Consider the following 16,530-nt stretch of genomic DNA (forward strand, 5'->3'; position numbering starts at 1 on the left):
GTGCACTGGGGAGGCAACTATAAGACATGAACAAAAGTTCCAAAAACACCCAAATAAAGTGGGGTTTGAAATTGACACCCTTGATAAAGATGAACAAAAAGTATTTAAAAAATACTGAACTATATTGAATGCTACATTTATTTTAGAAATTGTTATTTTATACTAATAATACAATTGCTCAGAGAAAATCGAGCTCTTTGGTCACGCACACCTATGGTAGGTTTGGTGTTGAAATGAGAATGCATGAGCAGAAAAGAACCTCATACCTACTGTAAAATATGGTGGTGGATCTTTATGTTATGGAGCTATTTTGCTTCCACTGGTCCTTGGGCCCTTGTTAAGGTCAACGGCATCATGAACTTTACCCAGTACCAGGATATTTTAGACAAAAACCTCATTGCATCTGCCAGGAGGCTGAAACTTGGCTGCTAGTGGATCTTCCAGCAAGACAACCCCAAGCACACCTAAAAATTCACAAATAAATGCTTAATTGGCCACAAAATCAACATCTGTCTCCGGACCTGAAAACCATAGAAATCCTGTGGTTTGAATTGACGAGGGCAGTCCATGAGGGCAGATGAAGGATTTCAAGTATCTGGAAGGATTCTGAAAGGCAGATTGGTCTAAGATCCTTCCCAATGTGTTCTCCAATGCCATAAAACATTTTAGAAAAAGTCTGTGTCGTTATACTCGGAAGGTGAAAGGCATTGTAAACAGGGGTGTCCAATAATTTGAGAAATACATATTTTACTTGTTAAATATCGTTCTCTGAGCAATTGTATTAGTATTAAATATATATTTTTTAAATGGAGTATACAATATACATTGAGTGTACTAAACATTAGGCACACCTTCCTAATATTGAGTTGCGCACACGTTTGCCCCCACAACAACCTCAATTCGTCGTGGGCATAGACTACAAGGTGTCGAAAGCATTCCAGGGATGTTCACTTCAATGTTTTGTCAATTTGTCTGGATGTCCTTTGGGTGGTGAACCATTCTTAATACACACGGGAAACTGTTGAGCGTGAAAAACCTAGCAGCGTTACAGTTCTTGACACACTCAAACCACTGCGCCTGGCACCTACTACCAAACCCGGTTAAAAGGCACTTACATATTTTGTCTTGTCCATTCACCATCTGAATGGTACACATACACAATCCATGTCTCAATTGTCTTAGGTTAAAGATGGATTTTTAAGCCTTGTCTCCTTCCCTTCATCTACACCAGTGTTCACCAACTGGTCGATCTCCAAGGGAATCCTAGATGATCACCATACATTTCTGTAAAAACAACAAGCCCTAGCGCTGGGAAGACAAAGTGTTCCCATTTTTAAACCATTTCATGAGTCTGAAGGTAGAACCCTGCCTACCCGGCAGGCCTGGAGAGCAAATCAAGTGCACCTATTGGCCTAGCGCTAGCCAATCAGATAGCTCAGATCAGTGTCTGCACAGTTTCCTCGAGCCATAGACTGTAAAAAAAAAAGAGCCTTGAACGCACAGCAAAGTTGATACTGTGAGATTTCAAAACTTTTAAACCCATGACTAGAGGGAGACTCAACATTTACAGCAAAGAGCTTCTGTTTTTATGAGTAAGTTCATGTTTACGTTGTTATTCAGCACTGTCAACACTTTTATAAGCCATAGAATGCTCGTTCTCCTTACTTCCACTCAAGCTACAACCAGCACTGCAGCTGCAATGAATGACTATAGCAAAGTGTTCCGATAAGCTTACGCTGTTATTATTAGGGACTTGGGTCTTTTTTAATATCAAGGAATATTTCACTTTCTCTGGTCATAGGAGTAACAGCATGAATTGATGCATGAGGCAGAAATGATGCAGTGCGAGTTTCGCCATCAGCTGGAAGACTGTGTCCTCTCGGAGGGAGAGCGGCGGGACGGTGAGTCGGGTGAGAGGCAGCCTCGCCACCCCTCCTTCCCTCCCCTCAGACTGACCATCAGATGCAGACCATCAGTCCAGTTAAAAATGTAAAAAGCTAAATATGCTCACTCAACTGTGCCTTACAAGTAATCAACAAATTATCTATTACCAGTGTGATCAAATACAGTAACACGTTTAAAAAAAAAATATATATATATATTTCAAAATGATCTGAGAACAACATTGGCAGGGAATAGCCAGTCATAATGTATTGGGCCTATAGCCTACTGCACATACCTCATTGCTACATAACTGTTTTTAATTGGTTAATGTTGCATAGGCTTAAGTTTTTTTAAGTAATGTTAAAAAAAAAATCTGAGCGGTAGATCTTGACTTGCAATTTGACCCAGAAAATGATCTTGAGTCAGAAAAGGTTGGTGACCACTGATTTTGAAGTGGATGTAACCAGTGACATAAATAAGGGATCATAGCTTTCACATGTATTCACCTGGTCAGTGTATGTCATGGAAAGAGCAGGTGTTCCTATTGTTTTGTACATTCAGTGTAGCTCAGTATTTGAATGCTTTTAAAAACAGTAATTTTTGCTTTTTCAAGCGTGTTAATCATTTCTTATCCCACCATACGCCTTTTAGATGTTGTACACATGAAATTGTGTCATTCCAAACTTTATCTGCAACGTTATGTTCCATTTTTGTGCGACTCTAGAGGTTTCTTCTACCAGCTGTGCTGCACAGGCTACACAGAGAAGCAGCACAGCTGTTAGAGGGGAAAGTTGCTCGAGTTGCATAAAATTGAATATCCCTTTGCGGATAAAGTTCGGAATGACACAATTTCATGTGTACAACATCTAAAGACCTACATCGCTATACTGAGAGGGTGTCCGTTTCTAAACGGACATATTTGGGTGTTTTTGGAGCTTTCGTTCATGTCTTTTGGTCGCCCCCACAGTGCACAGTGAGGAAGTATTTTGCGGCTGGGGTAAGTTTCTCAAAAACAAGGGAAATCACAAAGTGTCTGCACCCTTCTATAACATGCCATTTACATCATTTTTAGATTTCCTTCAGAAATAGTAAACAACTCCTTTAACTACATTGCATGCCCATTGTGGTGTAATTTTAAAAGTCTTCCTTAGAAAGAAATCCTCCTTTTGGGGGCACGCTGCATCCCACTACCTTGGCCTCCTGCCCTACCTCTCCCTGGGCTTCAACCATAAACTATTGTCTCCACATTTCATAATTGATAGGCTTTTCATTACTTCGAACATGACTTCCAGTCTGACGTAACGCCCTTATTGCTGCACCTCATCTGTTCCCCCGAGCGTGTTTATTGGCCAAAGGGAGCTCTCACAGTCAATATTTGGATAGTGAATCGGTGTGAAGGCCTCTTGTCCATGCTCCAGCGACGTGGGTTGTACGACTCGGCCTGTTTTGGGTGGTCCTTTCTGCCCAAGCGAGCTGCTTCCTCCGCTCTCTGCCCAGCTGACCACCCGACTCTGATGGATGCTGTGTTTTCGCCCGTCACTCATGCAGAAAGGCCCTGTCTACCCCCCTTTTCCCAACCCCAGCCCTCATCCATCCCTCTTCTCCAGCGAGGTCGCCTGTCCCAGGCCAGCTGCTGATGAGCGGGAAACGGGAAGAACGAGCGCTCTCATCTCCATAGCGTGCGCCAGGCTCTGTCCTGCGTTCCGGCTCCGTCACGGGTTTAGCTCGTAGAGACTCAACAGCAGATGGAGCCCCCCCATTCCCAGCTGGTCTTCGGATGGACGGCTCCCCCAACCTACACCCACCCCAATACTTCAGATTGCACTGCGGCCCCCTTGTAGTTTTTATTTCAAAATAATCAGACTGAATTTCCCTTATTTGAGGTGGGGGGGTTAGGTAGCGCATAGCGTGGCTCGTACGAGTAGACATACATTCTATTCGGACTGCAGTGCGCCCCAGCAACTCCCTCCCCCCCCCGGCGGTTGCCCGGTGCAACCTGAGCACAGCCCACAGGGTTATCCTAATTGCAGCCTCATCGCTTTTTGGGAATCCAGGTCCCTTGTTATAAGGCATCTAATGGGGGGCTGTGTGTTGCTGGGGCACACTGCAGTCCGAATGAAAGGTATGTCTACTCGTACGGGCCAAACTTTGTGCTACCTACCCCCCCCATCGACATTGCTGGCCTTGCCTTGTCAGCTGTATAAAGGACTATAATGGTTTCCTTCCTGACGTGATAGGGTTGAGGGTCAGTGTAATAGAGACGTTGCTCTCTTGTAATCACGGCAGAACATGGAGGGTTAAAAAATGTAAATATTGAGCTTCTCCCGTCCCCCGGTGTGACAGGTCTGAAATTACAGTGGGCTGTGATTCATTCTTAAACGCTGACGTTTATCAAACACCCTGATCAGGTATGACGTTATCACTCTTTGATTTTAGGATTACACCTAACATTTAGGGAAATAGGAACTTAATAACTTCTCTGTTTTTTTTTCTCCTTTGTGAATCAGTGCAATCACCAATGCTTTTTCAGAACATGGCTGAACTGCTGTAAATTTAAAGTGCTTTTGGAGCAGTTAAGGCGCTTGTGTTTTGCCATATCCCGCCACACAAAGTGCACCATAGAAGAATTTGCTGTATATTTATGGGGACGACCTTCCCCATGACCTTGTAGAACACTTGTATATTATTGTAGGATACTTCTCGGAGGCCGTCTTTTTATTTAGACAGACTCGGGCCCTCGTAGCAGCTGCGTTTTCATAAGATTGTTTTTGTACCCTCTCCCTTTTCTTACCCCATCAAATTAGCCTTGATGAAGGTTTGCAATGTATAAATAAACGTGGCACACAAATGGATGGCTGTTGAGTGAGAGTCACGGAGGAGAAATGCCAGAATACTCTACAGAATCGGCAGGAAAATAAATAGTCCTCTCCCCACCAGGCCTGTGTCTTCGTAAACATTCACCTTTTTTTTGTGGAAATGTAAGGAACGGCCCGGCTGAATTCCATTAGCCATATTGCCCTAGTAAGTGCAGCATTTTGAGATTCCTGTGGAATGGGAAAAGGTTTCTGAGAAATACCTTTCTGAGCCTCGGAGATTGGACTCCAATGCAGACCATGTCGTTGCAGGTGTTATTTTTCTCAAGTTGCTTCGATCACGTCAAACGATTCCAACCGCATAAGTTAATGTTATCATCTTCAACCTTTTTGACGTAGCCTCCGTAATTTAATTAAGCCTTTTTTTCTGTCCGCAGTCTTTTCTAGGGGGAGGTGAGGTTCCCCTTTGTACTCCTGGGTCCAGGGCAGGGAGCTCTGTTGTGGCCCCTTAGGGGGCTACACACTGACCCTAGCATCCTGTAACCCCCCTTGCCCTTAACCTCACTCATCACCTCACTGACTCCTAGCTATTTTTATGATCTTGCTGGACATTTGGACGATGTCTTTTTTACCCGAAAAAGAGGAAACCCCTGAACAACACTGGACTTATCGTCATGGTATAATACCTAGCTTTTTGGCCCACCGCTGACACCCTCTCTGGGGACACATTTCAGGACCCTTGGAGGTGGTTGGGTCTCAAACATTGGTGCTGTGCTTTTTTTAGGTACCTGAGCGCAATTTTCTCAAGGAAAGTTGGTACCGACATGTAGCCTATTGTATAATATCATTTTTTTAAATATACAGTACCAGTCAAAAGTTTGGACACATCTTCTCATTCAAGGGTTTTCCTTTATTTTTACAATTTTCTACATTGTAGTGAAAACATCAAAACTATGAAATAACATATGGAATCATCTAGTAAGCAATTTTAAAAAAAATAAATCAAAATATATTTTAGATTCTTCAAAGTAGCCACCCTTTGCCTTGATGACAGCTTTGCACACTCTTGGCATTCTCTCAACCAGATTCACCTGGAATGCTTTTCCAACATCTTGAAGGAGTTCCCAACTCATCCCAAACCATCTCAATTGAGTTGAGGTCGGGTGTCAATCACCACCTTCCGGAGACACCTGAAACCCCACCTCTTTAAGGAATACCTGGGATAGGATAAAGTAATCCTTCTACACCCCCCCCCCCCCCCCCCCCCCCCCGGAAAGATTTAGATGCACTATTGTAAAGTGGTCGTTCCACTGGATATCTTAAGGTGAATGCACCAATTTGTAAGTCGCTCTGGATAAGAGCATCTGCTAAATGACTTAAATGTAAATGGGTGATTGTTGAGGCAAGGTCATCTGATGCAGCACTCCATCACTCTCCTTCTTGGTCAAATAGCCCTTACACAGCCTGGAGATGTGTTTGGGTCATTGTCCTGTTGAAAAACAAATGATAGTCCCACTAAGCGCAAACCAGATGAGATGGCGTATTGCTGCAGAATGCTGTGGTAGCCATGCTGGTTAAGTTGGCCTTGAATTCTAAATGAATCGCAGACAGTGTCACCAGCAAAGCACCATCACACCACCTCCGCCATGCTTCACAGTGGGAACTACACATGTGGAGATCATCCGTTCACCTACACTGCGTCTCACAAAGACACAGCGGGTGGAACCAAAAATCTAAAATTTGGACTCATCAGACCAAAGGATAGGTTTCCACCGGTTTAATGTCCATTGCTCGTGTTTCTTGGCCAAAGCAAGTCTCTTCTTCTTATTGGTGTCCTTTTAGTAGTGGTTTCTTTGCAGCAATTTGACCATGAAGGCCTGATTCATGCAGTCTTCTCTGAACAGTTGATGTTGAGATGTGTCTGGTACTTGAACTCTGAAGCATTTATTTGGGCTGTAATTTCTGAGGCTGGTAACTCTAATGAACTTATCCTCTGCAGCAACGGTAACTCTGGGTCTTCCTTTTCTGTGGTGGTCCTCATGAGAGCCAGTTTCATCATAGCGCTTGATGGTTTTGTGACTGCACTTGAAGAAACTTTTAAAGATCTTGAAATTTTCCAGATTGACTGACCTTCATGTCTTAAAGTAAATGATGGACTGTTTCTCTTTGCTTATTTGAGCTGTTCTTGCCATAATATGGACTTATTTTACCAAATAGCCCTATTTGGTAAAATAACCCTATCTTCTGTATCTTCTACCCCTACCTTCTCTCAACACAACTGATTGTCTCAAGGGTTTAAATCCACATCAAGGAAATAAATTCCACAAAGTAACTTTTAAACAAGGCACACCTGTTAATGGAAATGCATTCCAGGTGACTACCTCATAAAGCTGGTTGAGAGAATGCCAAAAGTGTGCAAAGCTTGTCATCAAGGCAAAGGGTGGCTACTTTGAAGAATCTCAAATATAAAATAGATTTTGATTTGCTTAACACTTTTTTTGGTTACTACATGATCCCATGTGTTATATCATAGTTCTGATGTATTCACTATTATTCTACAATGTACAAAATAGTAAAAATAAAGAAAAACCCTGGAATGACTAGGTGTCAAATTTTGACTGTTCTTTTTTTATATATATAAAAGTGGGGATGAAGGAAATAAGACAAGACAAGGAAATCCTGTTGAGACTACTGAGACCGTGGTAGAAATCTGAGGAAACATACGTTTGCCTGACCACTGTCACTGGAAATGTTAATTTGTCATATACCCTAAGTATGTCATGCCACTCGTTGTTACACCGTTGTTGTGTGCGGTTTATACATTTGTTGCCTGATAATTGAGGTTGATGAAGTGGCTTATTACATCATTATGAAAGCTGATACGCCGCCCTGAAACGGTCCAGCAGTGGCTAAATTAATGTTTCTTTAATTAATGACGCCCAAGAGGTTGGTAGGTCTCTAACAGGTTTCACGCATGCAACCCATTCTTCTTGTCAAAAGCCTTACTTTGAAGACTGTTATTCTCCCACCCCCTCTCACCAACTCCTTATTACCACTTCATAAATCATGTGCTTTGCATGCATTTTCTCATTAAGCAAATTAGGCATGAGAGGGTTCGGATGAATTCCACATTGTAGCTTAGCAGCCTGCACTGCAGCCAGGCCAGCAGGCCTGTGAGAAGTTTTGATCTAAAGCCCCGGCATGAGACTAGAGGCCCATCAAACCCAGTTTCCACAAGACGTAACAGTAAAACATTCTGGCACTTGCAAAGTTTCAGGTTTGGATTGATATACTCAGCAACACATTGTTTACAACATGAAACCAGAGGGGACTGAGTAGTTACTTTTCCTTACACTTTCTTGTGCAAGGAAAAGCAAGATTGCAATGCATGACATATCCCTGACAACCCCTTACCTGTATGGATTGACTAGGGGCTCCTAGGAAAAAACGATAGAAAGGGAATTGATGCGCAGCGCTCCAAGGTCTCTGCTGGGAGCCACCTGTTCCCAGGAAGGAACAGGATCGGCTCGGATCTCCACGGCCAACAGGGCTGGATGAGCTAATGGGAAAACCTGCCCCCCCAAATAAATATTGTTCTTGGGTCGGGGTGATAAATAGAAAAAGGAGCGCGCTGAGCCCAACTAGAGGCCCCTATAAAGGGCTGATTTATGCTCGCCTGGACAGAGTGCACCACGCAGACCAGGGACTAGTTTTCTTTTTGTTCTGTTTTCCTGAATTTCCGAGGGGGTCAGGCTGTGCAAGAGGACAGTAAACAGAGCGTAGCCCGGCTGGGCTTCCGCGGTGCTCCACCACAGCCGGCGGGCCGAATGAGCCATGGCGTGTTTGTGTAGCCGCCGTGTTCACGGGGCCGAGGGGAAAGCCACCCACATTGCGGGCGACCATTAGACATTTCAATCCTTGCACACTTTGCAAACCACAGAGGGAGGGGGGAGAGTAGGCAGCCTGTCAGACATTTTTGCTGGTTTCCTAGAGCAAAGGCAGCAGAGTTGAAGTTTGAAGTGTTTTTTTTTGTATAGTTAAGTTCTATATAGTTTAGTGTGTTTTTAAGCTGTAATTATTGAGTTAGCGCATAATAGCGCTCAACATGAAGTTTTGCTAACCTACCAGGCCTCACACCCAGTCTACATGACAGTTGGTCTGTTTTGAAGGGGAAGTTGTTGGGGAGTTTACACTGTCATGTAGCGAGAGTAGGATTTCTACGGCCCCGTAAAAGCAGGTGTTTCCATCTGGAGGCAAGAATGACACAAATTGGCCCAAGAGTTAAACTTGAAAGGGCGATAAGTGCAGTAGTTGTTACTGAATACTGTAGTAAAATAACTTTACTGCCACAGCCTGTTACTAAAATAAACAAGGGTTTAAGTCCACAGGAGTGCGGGTTGGTGCCGTCTAGTGTGTGTGCGCGTCTGCAGTCCCACACACACACATACACACACACCGACCTGCAGACCCAGCTGAGTAAACATCCTTGGCCTTCACTGTGCCAAGGGGAGCCCCTACACTCTCCTCCCCTCCCAACTTGAAGCTGAGGGCTGTGAGGTGGCTGGGGCATAGCAGAGCAGGACCCCCCAACCACATACTATACAGAGGAGGCCTTCAGCTAGTCCCCCCACATTAGCCAGCACAATTCAGCCACGCGTTTGATCCTTATATACACAGCCTTGGTTTGTATAATTCCTGCCTAGCATTTTTTTGCCTTGAAATCCTAAACCACTAAAAGCAGCCCTGCATCTGGCTCGGTGCATTTTGATACTTTTTGCTGGCCAGTGTAGAATACCTTAAGGTTTATGTGATTCAGTTGAAGTAGCCTCTCTGGTATAGAGGAGTGTGTGTTTTGTGCGTGCACATCTGCAGGTGTGCGGCAGTGGCAAAGAGATAAAGAATTCATTATGGACATCCAAAACGAAGAGTTGCTTCGCAGCCCATAATGTTATCACTATGAATTGCCCTTCCTGGGACAATAAAGGCTTGCTTAACTTGGCCTCAGAAACACTGGGAAACATCAAGCAGTAACAGGGTTTTCTCCCATTCCACGGCCACCCTACGTACTTCAAAGTCCAAGATCATCATCAATCTTTGGTTCTCTCCATCCCTCTCTCACGGATGTTAATTTTCCAGAATTATTCAAGAATTCCTGCTTATCGGAGACTACTCCATTCACATATAATTGAAACTGACCTATCCCTAGCCAAAATCCAGATTATCCCAATTTTCTATGACTACAGGAATAATTTGATATTAAACTGATTTGTGGTAGTAAGCAGATTTATGCAATTGTCATGGAAACACCTTACTCTGCTTATCTTAATTCGCGTAAGGTCAAATTAAAACACCTGGTTTTCTGAGCAATCTTTCACATTTTTAGGAAATGTAAACACCTTAATCGGCGTTCCAGCAGTGTATTTGATCTGCGCATGTGCCAGCACCGGAAGTGCAAGCCTCTCTCTTTATCGTGAGTGAAGTGAGTTCGTAACAACTGAATGATTGCGTCTTAGAAATCTACTGAACATAAATATAAATGCAACATGCAACAATTTCAAAGATTTGACTGAGTTACAGTTCATCTGAGGAAATCAGTCAATCGAAAAATACTGCTCAAAAAAATAAAGGGAACACTTAAACAACACAATGTAACTCCAAGTCAATCACACTTCTGTGAAATCAAACTGTCCACTTAGGAAGCAACACTGATTGACAATAAATTTCACATGCTGTTGTGCAAATGGAATGGACAACAGGTGGAAATTATAGGCAATTAGCAAGACACCCCCAATAAAAGAGTGGTTCTGCAGGTGGTGACCACAGACCACTTCTCAGTTCCTATGCTTCCTGGCTGATGTTTTGGTCACTTTTGAATGCTGGCGGTGCTTTCACTCTAGTGGTAGCATGAGACGGAGTCTACAACCCACACAAGTGGCTCAGGTAGTGCAGCTCATCCAGGATGGCACATCAATGCGAGCTGTGGCAAGAAGGTTTGCTGTGTCTGTCAGCGTAGTGTCCAGAGCATGGAGGCGCTACCAGGAGACAGGCCAGTACATCAGGAGACGTGGAGGAGGTCGTAGGAGGGCAACAACCCAGCAGCAGGACCGCTACCTCCGCCTTTGTGCAAGGAGGAGCAGGAGGAGCACTGCCAGAGCCCTGCAAAATGACCTCCAGCAGGCCACAAATGTGCATGTCTGCTCAAACGGTCAGAAACAGACTCCATGAGGGTGGTATGAGGGCCCGACGTCCACAGGTGGGGGTTGTGCTTACAGCCCAACACAGTGCAGGACGTTTGGCGTTTGCCAGAGAACACCAAGATTGGCAAATTCGCCAATGCTCTTCACAGATGAAAGCAGGTTCACACTGAGCACATGTGACAGACGTGACAGAGTCTGGAGACGCCGTGGAGAACGTTCTGCTGCCTGCAACATCCTCCAGCATGACCGGTTTGGCGGTGGGTCAGTCATGGTGTGGGGTGGCATTTCTTTGGGGGGCCGCACAGCACTCCATGTGCTCGCCAGAGGTAGCCTGACTGCCATTAGGTACCGAGATGAGATCCTCAGACCCCTTGTGAGACCATATGCTGGTGCGGTTGGCCCTGGGTTCCTCCTAATGCAAGACAATGCTAGACCTCATGTGGCTGGAGTGTGTCAGCAGTTCCTGCAAGAGGAAGGCATTGATGCTATGGACTGGCCCGCCCGTTCCCCAGACCTGAATCCAATTGAGCACATCTGGGACATCATGTCTCGCTCCATCCACCAACGCCACGTTGCACCACAGCCTGTCCAGGAGTTGGCGGATGCTTTAGTCCAGGTCTGGGAGGAGATCCCTCAGGAGACCATCCGCCACCTCATCAGGAGCATGCCCAGGCGTTGTAGGGAGGTCATACAGGCACGTGGAGGCCACACACACTACTGAGCCTCATTTTGACTTGTTTTAAGGACATTACATCAAATTTGGATCAGCCTATAGTGTGGTTTTCCACCTTAATTTTGAGTGTGACTCCAAATCCAGACCGCCATGGGTTGATAAATTGGATTTCCATTGATTATTTTTGTGTGATTTTGTTGTCAGCACATTTAACTATGTAAAGAAAAAAGTATTTAATAAGATTATTTCATTCATTCAGGTCTAGCATGTGTTATTTTAGTGTTCCCTTTATTTTTTTGAGCAGTGTACATTAATTAGGACCTAATCTATGGATTTCACATGACTGGGTGTACAGATATGCATTCATTGTTCACATCAGTAAACCGCTCGTCCAGGCCGACGCCATACACATGGTCTGCGGTTGCAAAGCCGGTTGGATGTACTGCCAAATTCTCTAAAACGAGAGAAATTAACATTCAATTCTCTGGCAACAGTGCTGGTGAACATTCCTGCAGTCAGCGTGCCAATTGCACGCTCCCTTGAAACTTGAGACATCTGTGGCATTGTATTGTGTGACACAACTGCACATTTTTAGAGGGGCCTTTTAATGTCCCCAGCACAAGGTGCACCTGAGTAATGATCAAGCTGTTTAATCAGCTTCTTGACGTGCCACACCTGTCAGGTGGATTGATTATCTTGGTAAAGGAGAAATGCTCACTAACAGGGATGTAAACAAATGTGATATTTTATTTCAGTTTATGAAACATGCATTTATCAGAGTGCCATGCGGTAGCCTTATTTCAGATGTGTCCATGTAAACCGGATTATTGGGGAAATCGCAAAGCATGTAAACTTCTGAATCAAACTATTAAATTATCCACAATAATCACATTATTGTGTGCATGTAACCATACTCTATGTTGTAGTAAAAATCTCTCTTGGCTTCTCTCCTCTATCACTCAATCCATCCCTCCTTCTCTCATCCATCTCTCCTATCTATCCATCCTTCCATCCTTCCCTTCATCCCTCTCTCCAGACGCAAAGCCTGGTGTCGGAGGCGGCCAGGAAGAAGGAGAGGGAGCTGGTGTCCAGGGAGATCGAACGGCTGCGCTCGTCCATCCAGACGGTGTGCCGCAGCGCCCTGCCCCTGGGCAAGATCATGGACTACATCCAGGAGGACATGGACGCCATGCAGAACGAGCTGCACACCTGGAGGAGGGAGAACAAGGAGCATGCGCAGGCCCTGCTGCAGGAACAGAGGTTAGAGGGCAACACACACACATTTACACACTAAAGCCTGGAGGGAGAACACACAGGCCCTGCTGCAGCAACAGATGTCGAAAACCCACAACCCATTCACACACACACACAGGACTGACATTACATTTTGTGGTGTGTGTCATTTCCAGAGTGACGGACAACGCCGTGGAGCCTCTGAAGGCCGAGCTAGCCGAGCTGGAGCAGCTTATCAAGGAGCAGCAGGACAAGGTCTGCGCTGTCAAGTCCAACGTCCTGAAGAACGAGGATAAGGTCCAGAAGATGGTGACCAGCATTAACTTCTCCTCGCGAACATGAGGGGGAGCCAAGGTCCAAATAAAGGGGTTCGCTCCCTTAAAAAAATACGTGTTTGGGTGAGCCTGGGTTCTTACTTAGTCTGGTAACATCCGAAATGATAGAGGAGGCCTCAACTGCACTTTCATTCCTTGTCATCAATGTTCCCTCTAAACTGCGCGTGTGCGTGGGCGCACACTTCCTCCAGGACTGCAGTGCAGAAGAAATGCCATGCTGCACAGAGAAGCAAGAGATTGAACTTCACTGAGTTCACCCCATTAGTTTGCACTATATAGATCAATGTTTTTTCTGTGATCGAATCAACATTATATCAGCCCCTTTTCAATGCAACAAACCAAAACTAATCTAACTTTGCAAGATTGAGTCTGTGATTTTGCTGTAGGCAGAGCGCAATGGAGTAGAGTTCTATTGGCAGGGGTAGCCCACTAGCGGTCTTTCAATCACCCATGAGTCAATGCGCTATTCAGATCAGTTCAGATCAGAGCGTGTGCACATTTGTTGATATTCTTTGCTAGTAATCAAGTTATTAGCCCAGTTATAGATAAGTATAGGTCAGCCATGGGTTGTTACTGCTTCCTACAAGAGCACAAAACATGTAGGATACATTTCAAGCTGTCTTTGAAAAGCCAGTCAGGTAAAAAGCTTAATTAAAGGGGCGGTATTGTATTTTGAGACGGGCTTGAATATGCAAATAAGCCAATATGCAGAGCGGTAGCCTACATTGTCTAATTCACTGTGTGGTAATAATAATTAGTTGTATTTTATAAAGTGTTTCTTGCATCATACAACATAATGCAATTTACAATCACCTGTTTGGCCCATGGTGTTACAGACCAAGTAAAAAATTATAAATTAATATCAAGCCCTTTAATGTTTTTGTTTTTTTAAGTCTCATGCAATTTAGGCGTGCATTGAACACCACATATAGACTACTGTAGGCTATATCATTGAAATCAAAAGCTATTTCCATGTGAAAATGTTATGGGATTTGCTCCATTGGTTTTGCTGGTAGGCCTACATTATTTTCAAATTGCACAATAGCCATTGTCTACTGTCTAAAACTGTAAGGGTACAGCCTCAGAGTTCACTGTAAACGTGCGCCGCAAGTTGCACAAAATTCTCACAATGTTCAAGTTTCCGCTCACAAAAGCAAAAATTTGCTCAGTGCCCCCCAAAAATGGAGGGAACATTGGTTGTCATGTCATGATGAGAAAAAATGTCCCGCTTTTATCACCCCCTCTCTTTTCATGGTGCCTTTGTGGAACGTACACACACACACTAACTGACTGGTTATGGAGAGGGTTTGTATTCAACCCCCTAGGGAGAGAGAGAGACACTTGTGTTCATTTGTTAGTGCTCCGTCCACTTTATGGTGATTGACATACCTTTACGTGTTTTTATTCGTTTCTCGTTTTTTGGCATTACATACTGTATGCATAGAATAAGGCTTGACGTGAATCTGTATATACAGTACCAGTCAAAAGTTTGGACACACCTACTCATTCATGGGTTTTTCTTTATTTGTACTATTTTCTACATTGTAGAATAATAGTGAATACATCAGAACTATGATATAACACATGGGATCATGTAGTAACCAAAAAAAGTGTTAAGCAAATCAAAATCTATTTTATATTTGAGATTCTTCAAAGTAGCCACCATTTGCCTTGATTACAGCTTTGCACACTTTTGGCATTCTCTCAACCAGCTTTGAGGTTATCACCTGGAATGCATTTCCATTAACAGGTGTGCCTTGTTTAAAAGTTACTTTGTGGAATTTCTTTCCTTGATGTGTTTGAGACATTCAGTTGTGTTGAGAGAAGGTAGGGGCAGAAGACACCGAAGATAACCCTATTTGGTAAAATAACAAGTCCATATTATGGCAAGAACAGCTCACATAAGCAAAGAGGAAACAGTCCATCATTTACTTTAAGAAATGAAGGTCAGTCAATCTGGAAAATTTCAAGATCTTTAAAAGTTTCTTCAAGTGCAGTCACTAAAACCATCAAGCGCTATGATGAAACTGGCTCCCATGAGGACCGCCACAGAAAAGGAAGACCCAGAGTTACCGCTGCTGCAGAGGAGAAGTTCATTAGAGTTGCCAGCATCAGAAATTACAGCCCAAATAAATGCTTCACAGAGTTCAAGTAGCAGACACATCTCAAAAGCAACTGTTCAGAGAAGATTGCGTGAATCAGGCCTCCTAATTTGACAGACGTGTCTTTGTGAGATGCAGAGTACGTAAACAGATGATCTCCGCATGTGTGGTTCCCACTGTGAACCATGGAGGATGGATGAGGTGCTGGTGACACTGATTTATTTAGAATTTAAGACACACTTAACCAGCATGGCTACCACAGCATTCTGCAGCGATATCCCATCTGGTTTGTGCTTCGTGGAACTATCATTTGTTATTCAATAGGACAATGACCCAACACACCTCCAGGCTGTGTAAGGGCTATTTGGCCAAGAAGGAGAGGGATGGAGTGTTGCATCAGATGACCTTGCCTACTTAATCACCTGACCTCAACCCAATTGAGATGGTTTGGGAGGAGTTTGACTGCAGAGTGAAGGAAAGCATCCAACAAGTGCTCAGCATATGTGGGAACTCCTTCAAGACTGTTGGGAAAGCATTCCAGGTGAAGCTGGTTAAGAGATTGCCAAGAGTGTGCAAAGCTGTCAAGGCAAAGCATGGCTACTTTGAAGAATCTGAAATATAAAATTTGTTTAACACTTTTTTGGTTACTACAGGATTCCATATGTTATTTCATAGTTTTGATTTCTTCACTATTATTCAACAATGTAGAAAAATAAAGAAAAATCCTTGAATGAGTAGGTGTCCAAACGTTTGACTGGTACTGTATATATATATATAAAAAAAAAAAATCCACATCCAACCATATACATTTGATACGCACGTGTAATATTTAAATATGTCTGTCAATTAATAATTCTGCTATTCAAAGCCTATAAAAAGCAATAGATCTGAGGTGTGTTTAACGGCTAGGCAGTCGCGAGTAGGAGAAGACATGTTCCTCCTGGCAACCACTAGCCATCGGCAAGACAGCAGGGCTCTATGCTGTTTTTTTTTTTGTGTTTTTTTTTACAAGAAGCACGTGTGCGCCTACGTTGAAAAATGTAGGCGCACACAAAGAAATTTAGGAGCACAATGAAAAATATTTGAGATATTAAAGCTAGAATCCTTTATTTTTGTAGGCGTACTGGTGCCCCTAAATACAAATTCCAGGTTGCACAGCAAAACATTTAGGCTGACATAATTAGTTGTCAGTCATGTTTTTAGGATGACGATTTAAAATTCTGTAGATAATGTTCCCAAATTGCATGTGGAAACATATTGCACTGTTTGTGATTTGGGAGTTCAAAACTTGAT

At 43.7% G+C, this 16,530-nt stretch overlaps 1 protein-coding gene across 2 annotated transcripts in view; it reads left to right on the plus strand.

Moving 5' to 3' along the window:
- Window positions 1-13,992, plus strand: part of LOC115156169 (TRAF3-interacting protein 1) — a 41,550-nt gene extending 27,558 nt beyond the window's left edge. For both annotated transcript variants that reach the window (XM_029703515.1, XM_029703516.1), the window contains exons 15-16: window positions 12,604-12,827; window positions 12,977-13,992. In XM_029703515.1, the coding sequence (XP_029559375.1) occupies window positions 12,604-12,827; window positions 12,977-13,142 (390 nt within the window). In that variant the 3' untranslated portion in view covers window positions 13,143-13,992. The remainder of the gene's footprint in view (window positions 1-12,603; window positions 12,828-12,976) is intronic.
- The last annotated feature ends 2,538 nt before the right edge of the window (window positions 13,993-16,530 follow it).

Source organism: Salmo trutta, chromosome 20 (genome assembly GCF_901001165.1).
Source record: "Salmo trutta chromosome 20, fSalTru1.1, whole genome shotgun sequence".
Lineage (NCBI taxonomy): Eukaryota > Metazoa > Chordata > Actinopteri > Salmoniformes > Salmonidae > Salmo > Salmo trutta.